General features: G+C 36.8%; 1 protein-coding gene across 1 annotated transcript in view; it reads left to right on the top strand.

Annotated features, from left to right (window-relative positions):
- The window catches only part of LOC107566841 (copine-8), a 180,693-nt gene that overhangs the window by 110,170 nt on the left and 45,142 nt on the right, over positions 1 to 25,381 (top strand). The window contains exons 6-12 of the mRNA XM_016252400.1: positions 1,959 to 2,035; positions 11,462 to 11,525; positions 12,767 to 12,870; positions 14,652 to 14,756; positions 20,238 to 20,279; positions 20,767 to 20,842; positions 22,656 to 22,709. Of these exons, the coding sequence (XP_016107886.1) occupies positions 1,959 to 2,035; positions 11,462 to 11,525; positions 12,767 to 12,870; positions 14,652 to 14,756; positions 20,238 to 20,279; positions 20,767 to 20,842; positions 22,656 to 22,709 (522 nt within the window). The remainder of the gene's footprint in view (positions 1 to 1,958; positions 2,036 to 11,461; positions 11,526 to 12,766; positions 12,871 to 14,651; positions 14,757 to 20,237; positions 20,280 to 20,766; positions 20,843 to 22,655; positions 22,710 to 25,381) is intronic.

Genomic DNA, 25,381 nt, shown 5'->3' with positions numbered 1-25,381 from the left:
CGCAGCTTAATAATAGTCCTCCACTGCTGCAGTTGTACGGGTTCTTAACGCATTTATTGCAACTACATTTAATCTTTTTTCATCAAAAAAACAGGCTAATGAATAGCTGCACACAACTCATACTGGGGTAGAATCTAGACAGGGCTTTCTTCTGTGTAGACCAGCGGTTCTTAAAGTGATTGGGGGTCCGAGAAATAATTTGCTATAGCCTAAAGTATTTCCAGACTGTAAAGTTGCTTTTTTTATCATGATACATAGGCCTACTGTGATTTATTTCAAAGTGACTTATATGATGCATTTAATGTAAAATAATCTAAATTAAGCCTTTTAAAGATGAGTATTAGCTGTGGTTCATGTTTGTGGCATGTGCCAGAAAGATGCTCAATGAGACCGAGACGCGCTAAAGCAGCGCCTTCTGTTGTTCTCTTTATTTTTCAAAGGCATGACATTTTGTAGTTATTTTTAACGAAACGTTACACAATTAAAATTATACATTTTACCATACGACTATAAATGACAGGGTATTAAGTTATTTCCCCTCGATGGGGAAAAATATCCAAGTGAACATCAATCAGTACTCAATATGAATTTAAACTGCTTTAAATATGACTGTTGCTTATTCCCTGTGCACTTCAATACTGATCTGCGCTTGACTATAGTCGCGTTGGTCACAATTAGTCCCCACTATTACACTGAAATTATGTCTTTGAAAAATACAAACACATCTGCTAATGCAAAGCAATTGGCCCCATTTTCATTCTTATTCTCTGGATGTCTTATTTTCATTTTCTCCTGTTTCCTTTGATCATTCTCGCTCCACTGCACTTTCCATTGATGCACATTTTTATTAATACAGAATAAAGTAAATGAAGAGCTATCATTTTCAGCATGCAGACTTCATTGCACAAACAGTATCACCTACCCTTATAAAAACTGTTGTTGCGAAGGTCAGAGGGGTGGAATTTCACAACTCTGCCAAGAAAATCATTTGAATTCTTATGTTTTTTCTCAGCAAAATATTGTGCTTCACTTCAGATTGTTTATCATAGGGATGACAACTTTTCCACATGGCGTGTGAACAGTTTCAGACTTTAAAATAAAGTGTTTTTTGATTGTATTATTGCTTTCATAGTCCTTTCTGAAGCTTGACAGCTATAGTCTTTGTTCCCCATCCTTATATTAAAAAGAATATCCAGCATATTTTACAACTCCTTTAAAGCAATTGTATATTGGTTATTAAACTTGAAATTTGATTTAAACATTTTTTATTTTATTTTATATGTATTTTATGCACTGTAATTACCACAGAGATACAGTATATTTATGGCAGTGGATTCCACTCATTTAACTGTAAAAGCCTAAAATAAAATCATGTCAAACAATGACATTCTAGAGAATCTAACTATATGGCAACAGTCTGGGGTATTTTCTGCTTCAGCATAGCAATGCCCTGGTGGGCAAAGCTAGGTCCGTAAAGAAAAGATTTACTGGGTTTACTGTGAAAGAACTTAAACAGGCTTGCACCAATCCCAAACCTGAGCTCCACCGACCACCTTAGGGATGAGTTGGAACACTGACTGCAAGCCAGACCTCATCGCCACAGAGAAAATCCACATAGTCATGTTCCAACACCTACTCGAAAGCCTTCCCAGAATGGAGCATGCTTTTAGTGAGGGACAACTTATAAATGCTTATGGTTTTGAAATTAAAAGCTGAACAAGCACACAGGGCTGTGGTGTTTTGGTGTTTACATAATTTTGTCCATATATTGTACTAAACTTTGAAGTTATTTGCACAAGTTGATAAATCAAAGCTTATCTTCACTCTTACCCATTGATTACAGATAAAGTAGAAGAAATCTAATAAATACTATAAATAGACAACTTGAAATACTGACCTTTCATCTTGCCATGTTGAAAAATGGCCCCGGTCCTCTTTAATGCACTCTCTCTTTGCAGGATTTCCTTGGCCAGGCTTTTTGTACATTGGGAGAGGTGGTGGGTTCGTTGTGCGGTCGTATGGAGAAACCTCTTGGGTAAGAACTGCTCTGTTTGGTTTGTTTCCTCCATTCATAAAGCTACATTCTTCCAGTCTGTGATAGATCATTGGTTCTCAACTCCGGACCTACTCTGCACATTTTGTATGTCTTCCTTATTTAACACACTTGATTCAGATAATTAGCTTGTTAGGGAGAAGGCTCTATGAACTGAACAGAATGTGTCAGATAGAGAGACATACAAAATGTGCAGAGCTGTGAGTCCCCAGGACCAGAGTTGAGAATCACTGTATGACCCAACAACATTGTCAGAGGTCTGCCCATCTAGTAACTGCACTTTACATGTTATTCAAACATTGGGCCTGTCCGTATACCCACCTGCAGTCTTGGCCACTCTAGAGCACATGCAAACAACATCATGTTCTGGATATCAATCATGAGACTTTTTGGCATGATCTCACTAGATGTCACGGAAACCTTTCCAGTGTAAGTTAAATATTAATAATAAACTTAGATATTACATATAATTTGGTAGTAAAACACACAGTGTTGCACATTTTATTGATGCAAAGGCATGTTTATTTTGTACAACATTTGCAACTGCTTTTTATCACTTAATCAGAAGCACCACAATTACTAAATTGTGTCATCTGTTAGAGACTCCTGAACAGTCATTCAGACGTTTATTTTAAAATGCAAAGTATTGAAAAACTAATAAAGCTCTGTAAACACTAGCAATTTTACAACACTATAAGTGTGTCCCATCGGGTAACAAAAAGCTCTACACACACTTGTGGTCTTCACACCCACTTGAACACATGGGCCAAAAACAGGAAATACGTCAGCACATTTTGTATGTCTTCCTTATTTAACACACTTGATTCAGATAATTAGCTTGTTAGGGAGAAGGCTCTATGAACTGAACAGAATGTGTCAGATAGAGAGACATACAAAATGTGCAGAGCTGTGAGTCCCCAGGACCAGAGTTGAGAATCACTGTATGACCCAACAACATTGTCAGAGGTCTGCCCATCTAGTAACTGCACTTTACATGTTATTCAAACATTGGGCCTGTCCGTATACCCACCTGCAGTCTTGGCCACTCTAGAGCACATGCAAACAACATCATGTTCTGGATATCAATCATGAGACTTTTTGGCATGATCTCACTAGATGTCACGGAAACCTTTCCAGTGTAAGTTAAATATTAATAATAAACTTAGATATTACATATAATTTGGTAGTAAAACACACAGTGTTGCACATTTTATTGATGCAAAGGCATGTTTATTTTGTACAACATTTGCAACTGCTTTTTATCACTTAATCAGAAGCACCACAATTACTAAATTGTGTCATCTGTTAGAGACTCCTGAACAGTCATTCAGACGTTTATTTTAAAATGCAAAGTATTGAAAAACTAATAAAGCTCTGTAAACACTAGCAATTTTACAACACTATAAGTGTGTCCCATCGGGTAACAAAAAGCTCTACACACACTTGTGGTCTTCACACCCACTTGAACACATGGGCCAAAAACAGGAAATACGTCATGTAGATAGACAAGTGGTCAAGTGCAAATACTGCAAGTGTGGGTATTTGGACAAGCCCATTCTCTTTTGTTCTTCCTTCATGGCTAAAAAGGCTGCAAAGTGCAAAATAGACCTGATTTTATCCTGACAATCAGAAGTCTGGACACACGAGACTACACTCTAACTGATAAACTGACTTTAATCTGTTGTCGTCTTGCATTATCAGCTCACATTTTTCCTGTTTAACACTGTAAAGCTGCTTTGACACAATCTATATTGTATAAAGCACTATACAAATAAAGGTGACTTGACTTGACTACTTAATAGTCTTGTTAGCCTTGTTGTTACCTTATTTATTCAAATACTTGCATATGTCACAGTCTTGCATGAAGGGAAGTGACATACAGTAGGTATGTGCCTCGAAACTAAATTGAAGACAAACAGATTTAAAGTTACCAAATTTGGTGTCATTCGTTAAGCATTTTGTTTTGAGCATGTGTTGTTCAAGAACCGATGGAATATTTATCTGTTCTATGTATTCAAAATAGTTTTTCTTTTCATACTGGTGTTGTTTTTCTCCTGGATTAATAACAATATGATTTTAGAAACTACCATTTTTAGCTAATCTGGAACCATTTTGACATTTTGTGCAGTTTAAGCTTAAAATTCATCGCTTCAAAACAATGACAATGTGCTGTTTACATTAAAATATAGTTCAAATATTGCTATGCTTTGTACATTGCAAGAAAACATAACAAAAGTCCCTTTGCAGAATGTATATGATAAAAGGAATGCTGGGAAATCATCAGGGGATTTTAGCTGAACAATCTGTGACATTGTAAGAAGTTTGTGTGTTTAGTTGAGGGTATAGAGTTCACATTGACTAATGAGCTGCTGCTATTGCTGCTCTTTAGTCTGACTCTGCTCATTAAAGTCTTTATTCCACCTCATCTGCACTAACAAACCTTTGAGCTTCCTGTATCCTTCCCATCGAGGTCGAATTGTCACTCAGCACCTGCTTTTTCTTCCTGTAAGAAAGTCAATTTAGGTTCTGATCTGAGTCTGTTATTGTACCTCAGCGCTTTCTCATGAAGGGAGGTAAAGGCCTGCCTCACAAACATTCTCTATTCATTTATCAAACCAGGCTCATTAGATTGCCAGTGGGAGTTCAGTGTCTCACTGCGTCTGGGGGTCCCTGCACTGTTTCTCCATTAGCTAAGCAGAGCCGAATACCAGCACACTCATTACATCCAGCTAAAGACAGACCACTGCTGCTGTTCAAGAAAATGAAGAACAAGGTGCTTTGGGGTTTTTACATCCCTGCTGTTTGGAGTACTTGTAGCTTTGGTTGTGTTTGCAACTAATAATATACGCTGGCCACCTGTTGAAACCAGAAACCAAAGAGGAAAATACCTAGTAAATGGAAAAACTGTCTATTTAGAGAACTTTGTTAAACATTAGTGCACATTACTGTAGACATCTCATGCACTGCTGTAGCAGCAAAAAGAACAAAAAAGTGTTATGAATATGAAACCGCAATAACAATAACCTTATATTTTAAAATATTTTAATTAATATTAATTCATGTCCACGCAGCCATTCAAAGGACAAGCAGTTTGGAGAATGGATGGATGGATTAATATTATATATTTTATATTAATTAACAGTATTAATGCATTAATTGTATTATTAAATGATTAACTTTATTATTAATTACATTAACAATATTGATATTAATTATTAGTAACATTATTATTTTACTTAAACAATAATTTCACAGATTTGTGTCAAGATGTAAATTAGATGTTAAATGATATTGTTCACCCAAAAATTAAAATTCTGTCAGCATTTGCTCACCTTTACAAACCAGTAAATATTTAAGGTGCGGTCATATTTACCATTGGTTGGTGAATTTTCACCAGTATAGTCCATTCATTTCAATAGGAATACATGTGAGTGGGAATTTTGTGTGAGGGCAAAATATTTCCCCTTTCAGATTGTGCTTGTGTTCAAGTTGTTTATGCACGTTGACCTACAAAAAGCTGTTTGGTTTGAAAGTGCTTCATACATGGCTACACTATTGACAAGTCAATGGATATTTTTTGTATTAAATGTCAGACTTTACAGTTAGGGGATTGTTCAGTTAAAAATCCTACATGCACAGTAGTAACAATGATACTTCAGCAAACTTGGCTTACAGTTGGATAACTGTACTATAATGACAAGGGGGTAACACTTTACTTGAAGGGGTGTGCATAAGACTGACATGACACCTTCATAATCATGACATGACACATGTCATGAATATGAAGGAGGTTTTATGCATGTTTATGACAACTGTCATTAAGTGTCATTCACTCAGTTATGTCATTTTTAATGCAAATATGACATTATTTGACCTAACCCTAACCTAACCCTACCCTTACCCTTCATTTTTAATGCAAATATGAACAAAGACATCTCAAACAATGTCATCTTTGCATTAAAAATTACATAACTGAGCAAATGACACTTAATGACAGTTGTCATAAACATGCATAAAAACCCTTCATATTCATGACATGTGTCATGTCATGATTATGTAGGTGTCATGTCATGATTATGAAGGTGTCATGTCAGTCTTATGCACACCCCTTCAAGTAAAGTGTAACCGACAAGGGTTACAAAAGCTGTTTTGGAGGCATTAAATCATGGCAAAACCACACACCTGCGCCTGAGGCCTGACGGGGGGACCTTTAACAACCCTAATTACTTAGGGTTAATTACACTTCCACTTTAATTACACAGTTCAATCACCCCGCCAATCGCATTTGGGAGACGCTGCATGAAGGGAAAAAATGTTGCTATTTCGAGCACGGTTAGTAAAGTGCTTGGGTTTGTGTCTTGTGAGATGCGCTATTCTGTTCTTAATGTCTTTTTGAATAGTCTGTTGAATGACTTAAGAGTTATTCTGTACGTCAATCTAAAAGAGTATAGCGCATTTACTTATGCGTGTGTGAGAGGCAAGTGTTTGCTAAGAGCAATGCATGCATGTCTGAGTGCAATCTGACATGATATAAGTTAACAATTAAACATTGTTAAAATTGTTAAGTAAGGGATAATGTACATTCACTCGTTGTTATTGCAGAATTAACCCTGACAGGGTGATCAGGACCCCAACGCAAAGCATCTCAGAATGAGAAAACTATAGACGGATCAGTTTGAATGGATGACGCTGAAAATGACTTCTGTGTCATTAATGACAACTGAAGTTATGGGAACTCTCCACTGAATTCAAGTGCTCTTTTCACAGCATCCGTGCTGAAGTGCGCTCATTAAAGCCCGATGGACCACGCCACCCAGCAACTCACTGTGAACGCTTTCTACTAGAAGGGCAATATTTGTTGGGTGGCTTGCCATGCATATTTTGATATCAATACAAATGCTGTTGAAAGCAATTAAGCACATGACATGTTACAGCATGTCATAATATTTAGACTCACTTGGCTTCATTTTCTGCAGCGTTACACTTGGCATTGTAATTATTTTGGATACTCTTTCAGGCACTAGGTATTTATTTATCTATTTATATATATATTCAGTATACTGAACAAAAGGCTTTGACTTTAAATAATGCTGATAATAATAATGCTTTTAATTTTGCTGATGACACTCAACTCTACCTCTCATTCCATCCTGATAATCCGCCGATAGCTGCTCGCATCTCAGCTTGTCTAACAGACATCTCTTGCTGGATGAAGGACCATCATCTTCAACTCAACCTTGCCAAGACAGAACTGCTTGTGGTTCCAGCAAACCCATCGTTTCATCACAATTTCACCATCCAGTTAGGCACATCAACCATAACTTCTTCAAAAACAGCCAGAAACTTTGGAGTTATGATTGATGGAGCTGACTTTCTCAGACCACATTGCTAAAACTGGCCAGTCCTGCAGATTTGCTTTATTCAACATCAAGAAGACCAGGCCCTTTCTTTCGGAACATGCTTCTCAACTCCTTGTTCAAGCTCTTGTTCTATCCAGGCTGGACTATTGCAATGCTCTCTTGGCAGGTCTTCCAGCCAGTTCTATCAAACCTTTACAATTAATCCAAACCGCGGCAGCAAGATTCATTTTTAATGAGCCGAAAAGAATGCAAGTCACACCTCTGTTCATCAATTTGCACTGGCTACCAGTAGCTGCTCGCATTAAAATTCAAGGCATTAATGTTTGCCTACAAAACCACCACTGGCTCTGCACCCCTTTACCTAAATTCATTACTTCAGACTTATGTGCCCTCTAGAATCTTGCCTTCAGCAAGTGAACATCGCTTTATTTACATACGCTTTAAATAAAGTTACTGCTGCAAACAGCTGCAATGCACTCTTCATACTCAGGTTTATGGTATTGTTGTAAAGGGGTGGAGGTTTGAAGTTCTTTCACTTTTGGATGCATTTTCTTTGTTTTTTTAGCAAAAAACATTTTAGTTGAAATCAGTAATCTCATTCTATTGTGCTGCATCTGTTTGATGGACATATATGCGCAGCCGTTCTTTCAATAAAGTTAGTGAAGTCTAACGCATGCTCGCTTGCTGTCAAGACAAGCCTTTTTGCAAAATGGAAATACATGACTTTTACAGATAAGGGTAAAACTGTATTGTAAGTTATACACTGAGGAAAACATGTTTCAAATGCATTAAGAGGCAGACACATCTGACAGGAGGGCAAGCCACTTTAAACTGTATGCTGAGTTAGTCTGAAACACTTAATATATACCTTTTTTATATACCACTTTATACTATACAGATTGTTTCAATAACTTTTTAGAGCACATCTCATGTTTAGGATATTTTTCCCACAGGTGTGTTCACAGTGAGAGAGTAATTATTTGTTTTTATACAATTGTTATCTTTTTTTATACGTTAAACAAACAAAACAGCAAAAACGCATCTTTACTAGAATAACTATTCTTTACTAGTAGAAGTGGCAAGTCAGTATAATTTCAACATAATTTCTAAAAATAATGTTTAACAGCTAGATTTGTGATGAAGAACTACACTACCCATAATTCTGAAGAGAGCTCCACCAATCGGAGAACTTTTACCAAAAATTGTAAACTTGCCATTACATATGAGCCGCCCTCCTGCATGGAGTATGTAAATGATGTAATCGTCTCAAACTACATATTTGTATATATTTTGCAATAAACTTCAAATATATTGTATTTTATACTTATAATTAATTTTTGGAAATAGTTTGACATTGCTATATCACAGTGCTTTGTAGGTGAAGTAGTTTAGTTGCTCAGTAATATGCAGTCTTGTACCTAATTTATAAGGTTGTAATTCCTCTGGTTTGATTCATGGCTTACCACTCTTTACTATGAAGAAATTGAATGCAAAAAATACTTCCAAAACTAAATCTGCAGACAAAGTAGGCGGTCACTGTTGCGCTCTAAACATCAAATATGTTCTGATTGGCTGTGATTTTGTTTTCAGTGCGGACAAACAACAGTCACTGAAAATGTGACACAGTGTGCGTGGCACACAGCATTGGTGCCAAGAAGCTCTGGAGAGAATCAGAGTTTGAGTAATGAAATACAGTACTGCAAATAATGACCGTTTGACTATCATATTGTTTCTTTCTGAGAATATGGCGTAAGGTCCATTTCTTAAATGCATTTCTGTTAAAAAAACACTAAGAAAAAAGAAGCGGCACTTTACGGTTTGCATTTAATCATACATGTTATTTCATTCAGGTCTCTGTCGACCGAGGGGAAATAATTACACACGCACAGACAGAAAAAAAACAGCCATTCCACTGCTGTGTCATCTGTACTTAATTACCTTGAGCACTCAAAATGCTGATTGCAAATGCATGCATCTTGATTGGGACTTATGGGAGGGACTAAATGTCACAATAAATAAATAATGGTAGAATGGAAGCATTTCTTCAGCATTCTGAAGCATCCTGGATGTTCTTGGATGAGGGTTGAAAACTTAATATTAGAACAATGTTGTTTGTCACATAGTTCATCACACATCTCTGCTGATAAGAGACCAAGACATTGATGAAGAACCTCAGTGGACGTTTAAATATTTACTGTATATGAGCAAGGAATTGTTGGAAATCTGTGTTTCCCAACCTTTTTGTCTTATGAACCTTCATAGATCTCTTAGTAATGCATTTCCAGACACCAAATCAAAAATGTTTTCTATTTAACTCGTATTCTGTTTTTAAATCATTAAATATATGAAGTTTAGTTCATGTGGTGTGATTTTTCAAAAACTTTATAATACTCTATTATAAAAAAAATTATTTATAAACCAAAAATGTTATGCTTTTCTAAATATTTCCTTTCTATAAATGCATTTGGTTTGATCATGTGATAGGACAAAAGTAGGAAAGTGATGTGCATGCACATCCTGGCACAAATGCCATCCACATAAATTGACAAAACAAGTGATTTCTTTCTTTAATTGAAAAGTAACTCTGTGTGTTAGGATGAATTCAGTCAGTGCAGAATTGTACAAGACTTTAAGCTCTTAAATCTATTTATTCTTTATGACCGATTTCAATATAATGTTCCTTTTGAAATACAAAAAAAAAAAAAAAATCTAAATGACTCCCCTGAAATATGTATGAGATGATATCTTAGTCCTATTTATTAGCTATCTGTGCTGGGTCCCAATAGTTGCACAAGTTGGGGTTGTCATGGTGACTATGGGGTTTCTCACACTTCATGTCTTCCATTTGTTGGTTCAACTTATGCGCGCTGTAATATTATGCATTTCTGTAAAGCAAATATTTGTATTTCTGTCTAGCAGCCGTCTACCCCTTATGACATACAAAGCAGATTGCATATTTGCTACATCATGAATTACTTTTTTAAATGTTTTTGTCACTCAAAAAGGTTTTGTTACCTGTCAACTGATCTATAATAACAGCAAACTAATATACTATTTAAGTTTTAATGTAGTAGTATTGTGCCGACCCAGTGTTATGTGATATACTAGAAGTGATGATAAAGCACATATGAAAACTTGTTTACACCAATTACATATTTTAAGAAATATATGAATGTATTATTTTATTTTATTAATTAATTTTTTTCTTTGCTACTCTAGTTTTCATTGTCACATGATACTTCAGAAATCATTCCTATATGCTGATTTGGCGATCAAGTAACCTTTTTTTTTTGTATTCTTTAAATGGTGCCTATGTTCGTAGTCAAGCATAGTGTATTTGAATGACGCTATATTTAATTTGTAAAGAAACATCAGAGGGGAAGAGTTATGGTGAATAATTATTTAAATTGTGATCTGTTTATGATAGAAAGGTGGTTTATTTTTGTGATGCTGTAATAGTGCTTTTTAGTCATTCTGGAGCTTGACAGCCTCAGTAACCATTCACTTATATGAAAAAGAACAGCCAGTATAATACAATATATAAAGGGGAAAATGCACCCCTATAATTTTTTTGGTCCATTTTGGGGCTTGACAGGCTCATAGATCGGGACCAGTTCTAATAAAATAACTAAAGCAAAGCTCACTTTGCTATATGACAGATCGATTCCACCCAGAGCACATTGGCACAGCCCCAGTCCAATTATACTCACTTAAACTCTGTACACATGAGAGAGCGTTCATAAACCTTAATCGAGACTTCATCCACTGAACTGTCTGTGCAAGAGTCAATTTATTATATTACCAGCAGCAGAAGAATCCATCTGAGAGCCTGATCTACACGAGCACCAGCATACTGCTGGGAAGCATTGTGACTCTAAGGAAGGAGGGATTTTCTTTGCTTTATTTTCACATTAAATAGATCTTGGTACTTTTTAACCTTTTGATGTAGAAAAATTAAATGTTTCATGATGTATTATGTTCGTTTTGAACAATATTATTGTGCAATAGACACATTCATGACCTGAATTCTCTAATTTTTCATACACAGGGGGATTCCAGGGAAGAAATGTGGGACGATTATTGTGAAGGCCGAGGAGCTTAGCAACTGCAGGGTAAGAGCTAATATTGATCATTAGAATTCAGGTCTTATTTGTGTCCCATGATTGCTTATACCCATCCAAGCTTGGCCAATATAATTCACTGCTACAACATAGACTCATATGTCTTTTAATACAGAAGTATAAACAAAGATAAAAAAAACAATACCCAATATTTATGTGTGATGTTGATTTTCTAATAGAATGTGTGCGCGTATGTGTGTGCGTGCGTGTGTGTGTGTGTGTGTGAACTTAGCAACATACTAACGTCAAACTGTGATAAAAATCAATTATGAGTCAATCCTCCTGTGCAGTTCCATTACTGATTTTGTAATTTTTTATTTTATTTCTGATGAAATTTGTGTAGTAGAGCATCATGTTGTTAGCTTAGTAACATTATAAATTCAATTGAAAACTCTATTGAAATCAATTAAGAGCTGAGTCTCTCGTGCGCTTTCATCCCTGATTTCGGTTTTTGGTAGTGAAATTTTCAATAATAAGACGAGTTTCCTATGTGCCTCCATTAGCCTACTGATTTTATGATTTTGAGTGTTGCTAATTAAATTTTGTGTGCATTTCCAGTTGTTAGCTTAGCAACATGCTACCATCAAACTCTATTGAAGTCAGTTCTGACCAAGTCTCTTGTGCACTTCATGTGATGAGAGCTATTTGTGTGCTTCAGATCAGTTACTATGAGATTACATTTCATGGATTGCTACCTATATAATCAGGAGAAAGAAAGGCAGCTTGCTAGGAGCTAATTTCATTTGGCTTCTCGGCATGTCTGTTATAGTCTATTCAAAGTAGCTGACTTATCTAACACAGGATTCAGTAATAGCATGTGTGATGTGCCAAGAACTTCAGCTGTGCTCACACACGCACATATAAATGCAGAAAGACCTCCGCATTGCTAGCATAATTGTTACATTTGTCTTTCACAACAGGGATCAATAGGCCTTATCCCATTCCCTGCTGAAGCATCGCATCTCACAGAGACAGTGAATGTGTGTCTACATAAACGCTTGACAAATGGATTTCTGATTAGGCCTTTTAGCATTGCCATCTGGGTACAGTAGTCAAGCAAATGTAAAATGCCAAGCTGTTTAGCATTTGCATAATGTTATCTGTCTAGAAACCCTGAATGGCCAAATACTCAGCTCATTTATACTGATATTGTTGTCCCAAGTGCTCTAAATCCACACATACACTCCCGTTACCCTCATAACCTGCTTTTCTAAAACATTCTCACCCTGCAGGAGTCTGTGATGATGCAATTTTGTGCCAACAAACTGGACAAAAAGGACTTCTTTGGCAAATCGGACCCTTTCTTAGTGTTTTATCGCAGCAATGAGGATGGAACGTGAGTAACACAGACACATGAGCGGATTCACTGCGCTCACAGCATCAATCACATCTTCAGGCTCTATGTTGGGGAAATGGCTTTCCATTTAATTCCTTTAGGTTAATACCCATAGTAATTTGCACCTGGATCAGCAGGGGTTCTTTTGGAATGGAACAGTCACCCCTTATCTGGTTGATTCTCTTCTTCAATAATTCCAGATTCCTTCACTCAGAGACAAAGGGGTTATTCAGCTTTGAGAAATTCTCGGAATGTCTGAGCCTTTATTTGTGTAGATCAGATACAAGTGTTTTAACAGCTTTATTCATGTATTTATTTATGTAATTATTTATTTATTTAAGCTACAGTTCTATACTCAGTACAAAATAATTGTGTGTATCTATATCAAATAACAATCAAAATATGTTTTACAGGTCTGTGAGGGCCAGAAATCTTGCTTGTTTGTAGGTGACCAAATACTTATTTTACCGAGGAATTTACCAATTAATTCTTTAAAAATCCTACAATGTGATTTTCTGGATTTTTTTTCTCATTTTGTCTCTCATAGTTGAGGTATACCTATGATGAAAATTACAGGCCTCTCTCATCTTTTTAAGTGGGAGAACTTGCACAATTGTTGGCTGACTAAATACTTTTTTGCCCCACTGTATACTGTGTGTGTGTGTTTGTGTAAAAGAGCAAATAGGAAAAAGGCTAGCATTGAGCTGTATACTGAGCCCATAACTGAGCAATCCATTCATGTCTCTGTCCTTTAGAGAACAGAGTCTGTTTTTTAAAGTAAATCCTGTGGTGATTTGAGAGAGGTATAGCTCAAGGACCAGCATCAGAAAGTCAAACCAAATATGTCAAATATTTGCTCAGTTTCTGAAACAGTCCTGTTGATGCTTAGGAATAAAACCAATACAACTTTCCAACAATAATCACCTTTTTTTGGACAGTTTTCAATATTATTGGAAGTGGCAAACATGATATTCAGCTTTTTGTGTGTGTGTGTTAAAACATCAAACTGATTCCACTTATATTTTGCAAGTTTTAAACTCACATTTAAATTATGTCTTTAAACTAGGGTTGTCAATCGATTCAAACATTTTAGCACATAATTTTCTCAGAAAAACAAACGGAAAACAAGCAGGCTTGTTTAAATATGACACTCTCTATTAATTATGACATTCAAATATAAATTTATGCAATGGTATTCTTCACCTTTCTCACTCACACAACAAACAACAGATTTTACATACTGACTGCACCAAAACACATTGGAACTGCAAACTGAATTCAAATCTGTAATAATACAATAATAAAACAACTTTTATCAGACTACTTACAATAATTTTACATCTGTAAAGCTGCAATCTCCTGCTAGTATTCATATTCGTATTCTTTGAATGTTGGTGTTTAATTTGTTTGACTCTGATGATGATTAAATTCTTTTATAGATTGGAATGAATTCTGAGAATGGCTTTACCTTTGATAAATTACCTTTGCTCGGTTAAAGAGGGTCATTATCAATCAATGACTCATAAACAAATGCAGTGCTACAGAAATAAACCATTCTTGTCTGTTCCAAATGTTCTGTCAGTTTTTAGAATTAAACTGAAAGGAATGGATCATTTCCAATTTCAAATAAGTAGACTATATCAAATAAATGCATTTATTAAAGACATTTTAACATTTTAGTTTAGGTAATTGTATGTGCTAATGTTTGATTTCAAACACATCTTGATTTGATGTCAACACATACCATAAATGTTTTCAACTATTATCCTGTTATCTTACAGATTTACCATTTGCCATAAAACAGAGGTGGTGAAGGTCAATCTGAACCCTGTGTGGCAAGCCTTTAAAATCCCCGTCAGAGCCCTGTGCAATGGCGATTTTGACAGGTATGGAGTGTTTTGTACTGTGATTGGTTTGTTAGAATTTGGTGTGTTTTAATTGGTTTTGGGAAACAGTATTTTTTTGCCATAAAGTACTTTGTGTTTGATCTCTTCACATTTGAGCCATGTTTAAACTATGGTTAAGTTATATACTCACACCTTTGTCTGAAAATCACGCATCAATTAAATCTTAAATTCCTGAGGTCACTTGGTTACCTGTAAACAGCATACAGCTTGACCAACTGTTGTTGCTGTCGGCAAAAACCCAATTTTTAAATGACTAGTCCAGTAATAAATATTAATCAAAATTTTTTTTTTTTTTAAATGATCAAAAATGAAAAATTAAAGTAATAAAACTTTTGTTACAAAAAAATACTAGGTTTTGATTCAATAATAGCTGGACAGTATACACACATACGGTATCTCACAGAGGTGAGTACACCCCTCACATTTTTGTAAATATTTTATTATATCTTTTCATGTGACAACATTGAAGAAATGACACTTTGCTACAATGTAAAGTAGTGAGTGTACAGCTTGTATAAGTGTAAATTTGCTGTCCCCTCAAAATAACTCAACACATGGCCATTAATGTCTCCACCAATGGCCACAAAAGTGAGTACACCCCTAAGTGAAAATGTCCAAATTGGGCCCAATTAGCCATTTTCTCTCCCCGGTGTCATGTGACTCATTAGTGTTACAAGGTCTCAGGTGTGAATGAGGAGCAGGTGTGTTAAATGTGGTGTTATCGCTCTCACTCTCTCATACTGGTCACTGGAAGTTCAACATGGCACTTCATGGCAAAGAACTCTCTGAGGATCTGAAAAAAAGAATTGTTGCTCCACATAAAGATGGCATAGGCTATAATAAGATTGCCAAGACCCTGAAACTGATCTGCAGCACAGTGGCCAAGACCATACAGCGGTTTAACAGGACAGGTTCCACTCAGAACCGGCCTCGACATGGTCGGCCAAAGAAGTTGAGTGCACGTGCTCAGCATCATATCCAGAGGTTGTATTTGGGAAATAGACGTATGAGTGCTGCCAGCATTGCTGCAGAGGTTGAAGGGGTTGGGGGGGCAGCCTGTCAGGGCTCAGACCATACGCCGCACACTGCATCAAATTGGTCTGCATGGCTATCGTCCCAGAAGGAAGCCTCTTCTAAAGATGATGCACAAGAAAGCCCACAAACAGTTTGCTGAAGACAAGCAGACTAAGGACATGGATTACTGGAACCATGTCCTGTGGTCTGATGAGACCAAGATAAACTTATTTGGTTCAGATGGTGTCAAGCGTGTGTGGCGGAAACCAGGTGAGGAGAACAAAGACAAGTGTGTCTTACCTACAGTCATGCATGGTGGTGGGAGTGTCATGGTCTGGGGCTGCATGAGTCCTGCTGGCACTAGGGAGCTACAGTTCATGCCAACATGTACTGTGACATACTGAAGCAGAGCATGATCCCCTCTCTTCGGAGACTGGGCCGCCCGGCAGGATTCCAACATAACGACCCCAAACACACCTGAGGGTAAAGGTGATGGATTGGCCAAGCATGTCTCCAGACCTAAACCCTATTGAGCATCTGTGGGGCATCCTCAAATGGAAGGTGGAGGAGTGCAAGTTCTCTAACATCCACCAGCTCCGTGATGTCGTCATAGAGGAGTGGAACCTGTGAAGCTCTGGTGAACTCCATGCCCAAGAGGGTTAAGGCAGTGCTGGAAAATAATGGTGGCCACACAAAATATTGACACTTTGTGCCCAATTTGGACATTTTCATTTAGGGGTGTACTCCCTTTTGTGGCAAGCGGTTTTTTTTTATGCAAGCTTTTTACAAGCTGTACACTCACTACTTTACATTGTTGCAAAGTGTCATTTCTTCAGTGTTGTCACATGAAAAGATATTATAAAATATTTACAAAAATGTGAGGGGTGTATTCACTTCTGTGAGATACTGTACTTATATGTATATTCTTAGTGTATGCCTACACAACAACGATGCACTAAAATGGAAATGTTTTCATTTGTGTTTTTGAAAAGTTTTCACATACAGACAACAACATTGTTACGATTGCTCCTGCTTGCACTGGCCTCCATCAAGAGGGTAGGGGACCTGCAAACATGTTTGGTCGACGATTCGTGCCTAAAGTTTGGGCCCAGGTAATCCTGAGGCCCCAGCCCGGCTATGTGCCCAAGGTTCCTACTACCCCTTTCAGGAATCAGGTAGTGAACCTGCAAGCGCTGGAGGAGGCAGACCCAGCCCTAGCTTTGCTTTGTCCCGTCTGAGCCTTGAGATGGTACGTAGACCGGACACAAAGCTTTAGGACTTCAGACCAGATCTTTGTATGTTACGGAGGCTGGCAGAAGGGGCCGAGAAGTCTCTAAGCAGAGGATGGCCCACTGGATTGTGGATGCCGTCACCCTGGCTTATCAGGCACAGGGTGAGCCCTGCCCGCTCGGGTTGCGAGCTCACTCTACTAGAAATGTTGCATCCTCCTGGGCGCTGGCTTGTGGTGCCTCGCTGACAGATATTTGTAGAGCTGCGGGCTGGGCGACCCCCAACACGTTCGCTAGATTCAATAGCCTTCGTGTGGAGCCGGCTTCCTCCTGTGTTCTCACCTCAAACGTGTAGAGGCACTGAAAGGCCCCGGTTTAGTGTCGGCTTGCTAAAACTGCTCCAGAGTGTCCATACTGTAGACCCTGTCGAGTTCCTCCATCCCCTCGGCAGCCAGACGTGGCGGAACGTCTGGCGCCAGGCCCTCACTCGATGAATCTGTGAGAACCGGTAGAGCTGGGTTCCATATGTAGAGACCTAAGTGGATCTCATATGTGTAAAGTCCAAGGAATAGCCTCAGAGCCGGTGTTTCCCCGGCAGACTTCTGCCATTTCCAAGAGGGTTATAATCACCTCAAATCTTCCATATGCACCTAAACGGTTGTTCATATGTGTAAGTGCTTCCGAAACCTCCTTCGGGAAGGATGGGGCCTCCGACAACAACATCGTTACAATTCCCAATCACATGTATCCATGAAAACAACTAAAAACACTTTATTATTCATGCCAGGTTGTTGGCGATGTCACAAACACTACGCGACTGCGTGCATTCCCATAGACCAGTGGTTCTCAAACCTCTCCGTGAAGTACCCCCAGCACTGCAAATTTTGTATGTCTCCCTATATCTGACACACCCACTTCAGGTCTTGCAGTCTCCGCTAATGAGCTGATGAGTTGAATCAGGTGTGATAGATGAGGTAGACATACAAAATTTGCAGGGCTGGGGGTACTCCAGGACAGGTTTGAGAACCACTGCCATAGACCAAACACATAATATGTATGCGCATGATGTCACCATTTTCACAAATTTGTATTTTTTATTTAGTTTACACAGAAACTATAATGGCATAGTTTTCAACAACTTGCACTTGGAAACCAAACTTTGTTTTTTTTCAGGCCCCCAAAATGCCACTGTCGTGTAAATAAACATCCGGAAAGTTTGTTTTCAGCTGAAAATGGCATTATGTAAACTTCCCTTTACAATCAATTGAGATTGGAGAAGGATGACATACATAACCAATAAATTATAATTTAATTGTAAATTAAACCAGAATGTCCACTACTGATTTTTTTTTTTTTTTTACATTGGTAAAGCATAAGAACACATACATTACCAGTGAATACTAATACAGTATACAGTGTAGTGATTCACCCATCTACATTGGTCAAACAATAAATAAATGAAAAAATAAAAACAGATGTAAACATAGAAAAAAAATCTACTTATGAATGTTTTGCTTATGGTAATATCTGCATATTATGTTGGGATAGGATCAATTATTTTACAGTTAAAAATAATATTAAGAGACACAAGACAACATAGAACAGAATCCCAACCGCTACATGGTATTCCAGAAGCCTCCATCATGAGTAGCTCAAACAGGGCTCTTGCTGTGTGGCGATAAAGCGGGAAGCTTCCTCACGGTAGCGACACTCACTGATGAGCGTCGAACGATACCATAACGCACTCTCCCACACAATGCCTCAGCTTTATCTCTGATTGAACATGTGGGAAACGAAAGAGAGAGACAGACAGATGGATAGGAAGAGCGCTGGGCGTCCGGAGGAGTCTGGGACACGAGATAAGCCAGCACACACGCTCTAATAAAGAAGCACGGAGTGTCTCGCTGTTGATAACACTGAGAATGGGTGCTAAGGGATGCTGTGGGGATTGGGTTGTTGTTAGCATGTGTTGCGTTAAGGCTCCATGTAATTGACAGAGCTGTCCTATTTGAACTGTGCAAACTCATCACTCGGCTGTCATGCCACGGACAGCAGGAGTTGTAATTATTTTCTGTCAAAATGCACTAATCCGGCCCTCTAACCCTAGTGTATTAAATATTTTTTTAATTTTCCTCTCTGAAAAGAAAGTGCCATGGAAGGAAAAGTAAACTGATTTTAGAGAGATTGTAGTTATAATCCCAGTTTTGAAAAGGGTAGTTCTGGCTCTAAAATCTGATCGGCTATGTTCAAAAATATAAAATGCACAACTATAATCAAGCATAATTTGAATTCCATATTGCATGCCGCATCAGTCCTCTGAGAATCTCAACCAGCAGCCTGGAGTTGTGTCATATTGGAATGATCAAATTGACTAATTATTATAGTTATAATTACAACAAAAAAAAAAGAGGAAACTGAATTTTATGAAAGTTTCAGCTTTCCACATAATCATCTGAAGAAGGTACCTGTGATTTTATTATAGCCCATGACACCTGATGTTCTTTCTTTGTTCTTCAAGGTTTGAAAAAATAATAAAGAGGTTAATCAGTCAAGCATTTTAAGTATTTTCCTGTCATCAACTATAAGGCCGTACACATATTCTTTTTTTGGTGTAATGATTATTACCATGGAAACAAATAATTTCTTAGTCCAACGACATGAACAGCTCTGTAGTATCTCAGCGTGGTCATCTCATGAATATAGTAATTACAACATGACACGAACACAGCTTTAGGCTAATGAACTATATTACTTCAGAACAGTTTATTAGAAATGATTTCTAATGCATGCACATCCCTATTATTGTTGTTCAGTTTTAAACTTTGGCATGCAGTGTTTGTGCTATGGAATTAATTATTCATAAATTATACATAATACAATAATACATTAAATTGTGTGGCTTGTCATAGAGAGGTGTGCTGTTACTTTTCGTTAGTGATCAGAATTACAATTTCATCTGGCAGACAATAAAAAACAACAACAACAAAAATCTGATAGAATTGCAGTGAAAAGGGGAAAATGGTCAGAATGGACAGATCAAATTTTTCTTATCATTCTCAACATACAAGATGTGTGATATTGTCTGGAGCTGTATTCAAATTCATTTTTAAAGAAATCCACACAAAAGCACAATGTACAATGCTGCTTCTCTCTCTCTCTTTATCTCCCTCTCTCTCTCTCTCACTCTCTCTCTATCTCTCTCTCTCTCTCTAAACAGAACAATCAAGGTTGAAGTGTATGACTGGGATCGGGATGGCGGGTAATGAACTGTAAACAGTCACTTGAAGCTTAATATACACACCTGACACATCCATTCATTTGTAATGTAATATACTGATAGCTAAAGTCTTCTCACAGGGACACAGTAAATGAACATGAAATGAGAATGAAATGCTCTTATGATCAAATTGTCCAGTATTTCAAGTACTTTTTTTTTGTTTGTTTGTTTGAGTGTATTGGTGTTTGCAACCTGAAAAAAAGTCAAATAACAAATACAGTCCAATAATTGACTATAATTTATTTATTTATTCTTCTGGTCGAAACATGTATGAAAAGATGCTACATATAGATGCAAAAGCCCAAAACACACACCTTTGTGTTTCAAAACTCAATTCATATGGCAACATGAGTATGTGTTTCTTTCTCAGTATTGAATCTACACATGCAGAAAATCAATTCCACTGAATCCCTAAAGGGGGACATGTGATGGTTAAAAAAATTCTGTGTATATGTGTGTGTTTAAACAGTCATGACTTCATTGGAGAATTCAGCACAAGCTACAGAGAACTATCAAGAGGCCAGTCACAATTTAACGTGTATGAGGTAATCTTATTTTATTCATTTTATTAATCTATATTTTATTCATTTTCAGAGCTCATTAACATGGTTTCACACACAGTATAACAAATATGCTGTAGCATACAGTATATATTACTTATATTATTCAAGTAGGCTGCACATTTTGAATTAATAAGTGAGAAAATCATGAACTGCCAGACAACCTATACAGTCAATTATAAATGCTCTACTAAATTCCACACATTACAGCTCTCAGTGTGTGGGTACCAGAAAATAACTTAAAAAATAAAATAAAAAAAACTTAAACATGTAAAAACAACAGATCTTAGTGTACACAAGTATATATCTGAATTATTCAACACAATTGATTTTGACATTTAACATATTTTCCCACTTAAGTAGATGTTCAGTTGGCCTGCATATGACAGACCAGGTCTAGAGCACTTGTAATGTTAGTCAAGGAGTCTTTTTTATTTATTTATTTAGCTAGCTAGCACAATACGAGTTAAGAATAAAATATATGAAGTTTAATATATTTTTATTTAGAGCAGGACTTTTGACCAGTATTTCAGAATGTAAACAGATAAATTAATTATTTTATAGATACACAGCATATACATATATTGCTGCTTTATCTTTATTGTCTTGATGTACTGTAAATACCATCGTACAGCACACTGTTTCATTTACTCAAATTTAGTTTATATAATTTGTCCCATAAACTGCCCGTCCTTTAATAACAATTACATTGTGCAAAACAATCCAAGGTGTAATGTGCAACTAAAATGTTGAAGATCACACTGAAATTTAGATAGATAGATAGATAGATAGATAGATAGATAGATAGATAGATAGATAGATACTCTCATTTAAGAAAAAAAACTCAACAATGTGAGGATTTAGAGTCACCGATCTAAAGAGAAGTTGGCAGTTGGCAGACTCTGCATTTGTTCATAACTCATTCAGCATTAGTGAGTGGGAGGGACAGAGATCATATTTTATATTATTTTTATATACAGTATGTGGCTCACGCTTTTCCATATGTGAATAATCATCACTGTAATCCCAGTCTTTTGTTGTGTTTGATCTCATAATTGTCAAACACATTTCTCTAACCTCTCTCTTTCTCCTATGTACTGTATTTCTCTAGTTTTCTTTCTCTTTTTTTCTCCTCCTTCTTTCTTCTTTTCTTGCAAACACAAATACACTCATGCGGACACTCATTTATGTCTCAGTAGAGATTGGAATGGAGCAATGAATTTAATAATTCTGGTTCCAATTTCATGTAATGATTCCACTAGTGAGATATGATAACAAGGTTTTCCACTGCTAAGGTGGTGTAGTGGTATGGAGGATTAAGAGTTTATTAATTCAAAACTAAAAATGTACCTGGATGAATTACTTTTTAAAAATTACAATTACATAGACATTTTAGAATTGTTGATTTAGTTCATGTTTAAAATGCTGGTTAAATGTCAGTAAAACTGTACATTAATAACTCATTTTAAAATTGAATTGCATTTGTAGAAAGCGTCAAGCAATTTATTTCCTTAATTTTTGCTTAATTCTTATTACATTTCTAACAGTTGTTTGTTACACAGTGTTAAAAGAGGCTAAAAGGAAATAAAATTATATTTTAAGGCTAATGTCAACACATTAAGAAAGGCAATTTCTACAAAAATGTCTAAAAATTGCTTAATTTTAACTGCTGAGTCTAGATGGGGTGTTGTGTAATGTCATACAGTGCATGCGTCTCAATTATGTAGCATTTATTCGGTCTTATACAAATTCCATTATCCCATAAGTGATTATAATCACTCATTTTTTTTCTGCACAGGTCATAAACCCAAAGAAGAAAGCCAAGAAGAAAAAATATCTAAACTCTGGAACTGTAAGCAAACATTTTTTCATGCTACATTCTTGCTAGTGTATGATTTTGTTTTTGTTGATTTAGTTTGCTGTAGTTTTGGAGAGGAACTAAAAGTAACATTGTTACTATATATACATAAACCCGATTCCAAAAAAGTTGGGACACTGTACAAATTGTGAATAAAAACAGAATGCAATGATGTGGAAGTTTCACATTTCAATATTTTATTCAGAATACAACATAGATGACATATCAAATGTTTAAACAGAGAAAATGTATAATTTTAAGGGGAAAATAAGTTGATTTTAAATTTCATGGCATCAACACATCTCAAAAAAGTTGGGACAAGGCCATGTTTACCACTGTGTGGCATCCCCTCTTCTTTTTATAACAGTCTGCAAACGTCTGGGGAAGTTTGCAGACTGCAAAGGAGACAAGTTGCTCAAGTTTAGGAATAGGAATGTTGTCCCATTCTTGTCTAATACAGGCTTCTAGTTGCTCAACTGTCTTAGGTCTTCTTTGTCGCATCTTCCTCTTTATGATGCGCCAAATGTTTTCTATGGGTGAAAGATCTGGACTGCAGGCTGGCCATTTCAGTACCCGGATCCTTCTACGCAGCCATGATGTTGTAATTGATGCAGTATGTGGTCTGGCATTGTCATGTTGGAAAATGCAAGGTCTTCCCTGAAAGAGACGACGTCTGGATGGGAGCATATGTTGTTCTAGAACTTGGATATACCTTTCAGCATTGATGGTGCCTTTCCAGATGTGTAAGCTGCCCATGCCACATGCACTCATGCAACCCCATACCATCAGAGATGCAGGCTTCTGAACTGAGCGCTGATAACAACTTGGGTTGTCCTTGTCCTCTTTAGTCCGGATGACATGGCGTCCCAGTTTTCCAAAAAGAACTTCAAATTTTGATTCGTCTGACCACAGAACAGTTTTCCACTTTGCCACAGTCCATTTTAAATGAGCCTTGGCCCAGAGAAAACGCCTGCGCTTCTGGATCATGTTTAGATATGGCTTCTTTTTTGACCTATAGAGTTTTAGCCGGCAACGGCGAATGGCACGGTGGATTGAGTTCACCGACAATGTTTTCTGGAAGTATTCCTGAGCCCATGTTGTGATTTCCATTACAGTAGCATTCCTGTATGTGATGCAGTGCCGTCTAAGGGCCCGAAGATTACGGGCATCCAGTATGGTTTTCCGGCCTTGACCCTTACGCACAGAGGTTGTTCCAGATTCTCTGAATCTTTGGATGATATTATGCACTGTAGATGATGATAACTTCAAACTCTTTGCAATTTTTCTCTGAGAAACTCCTTTCTGATATTGCTCCACTATTTTTCGCCGCAGCATTGGGGGAATTGGTGATCCTCTGCCCATCTTGACTTCTGAGAGACACTGCCACTCTGAGAGGCTCTTTTTATACTCAATCATGTTGCCAATTGACCTAATAAGTTGCAAATTGGTCCTCCAGCTGTTCCTTATATGTACATTTAACTTTTCCGGCCTCTTATTGCTACCTGTCCCAACTTTTTTGGAATGTGTAGCTCTCATGAAATCCAAAATGAGCCAATATTTGGCATGACATTTCAAAATGTCTCACTTTCAACATTTGATATGTTATCTATATTCTATTGTGAATAAAATATAAGTTTATGAGATTTGTAAATTATTCCATTCCTTTTTTACTCACAATTTGTACAGTGTCCCAACTTTTTTGGAATTGGGTTTGTACATATATATATACAGGGCTCTACAGTGCGACCATTTCAGCCGCATTTGCGACTGAAAACTACTGCGTACGACTATAAACATTTTTTTAGGAGCACCAGTGCGACTGACCCGATCATCATCATACTTGTGATTGCGCTCAGGGGAGCTTCAAATGTTTCTATGTGTTTTTGCAGTGTTGAGTAATGTATCACAGACATATCTCATGAATTCTTTCATAAGCAAAGTGAGAGATTCATTGCTTCGTTGATTATAGATGTGAGATCGAGATGAACTAAGATGAGTGCCAGCTTTTAATGATTTTTAAGGGAGTTTGTAAATGTGATACTGATTTAATACAATACAATTCAATAAACAAGAAGTTAATATTAAGTGACTTACATTGTCTGACTATAACACTATTGTCTGATTTTGCTTTATTTCGTTGTCGAAAATAGTTTAAAATAAAGTCACAGCGGAGCCGCTGCACATCTCCATTCAAACACAGCGGTGTTTCGTTTATGAATGAACTTTTTTTTTTTTTTAATGAATCTAGTGAGTCAGTGATTCATGATTACCCATTCATAAAGACAGTCACTTGATTCATTCCTGAATGAATCAGCTGTTCGAATGAATCAATTGAATGAATGATACAGTGATAAAAATCAGTGACTTACCGCCACCTGTAGGCAGTTTGTTTCATTTTAAAAGTATCTTTTCAGTTATTTAAATTTCTATATTCAAAATTGTATATTTAAAACATTAATATCATCGTGAATTTATGGATTTAATTGTGCTCATTCCACTTCTGAGCCTCATTAAATGTCTGAAAGTACACCAAGCCACTTTTGTGTTCTTCTGTGCCACCTCTACAAATTAATTTTGTTAATACTGATTTAATTTGATTGGTAACTTATATATCTTATTCTACTTGCTTTTATTCTGTCGTTTTAATTAACATTTTTAAAAAGTTC

The sequence above is a fragment of the Sinocyclocheilus grahami genome, unplaced genomic scaffold (genome assembly GCF_001515645.1).
Source record: "Sinocyclocheilus grahami isolate Dianchi unplaced genomic scaffold, SAMN03320097.WGS_v1.1 scaffold1104.1, whole genome shotgun sequence".
In the NCBI taxonomy this organism is placed as follows: domain Eukaryota; kingdom Metazoa; phylum Chordata; class Actinopteri; order Cypriniformes; family Cyprinidae; genus Sinocyclocheilus; species Sinocyclocheilus grahami.
Note: the sequence above shows the minus strand (reverse complement) of the source record. Positions and strands in the feature narration are given on the sequence as shown.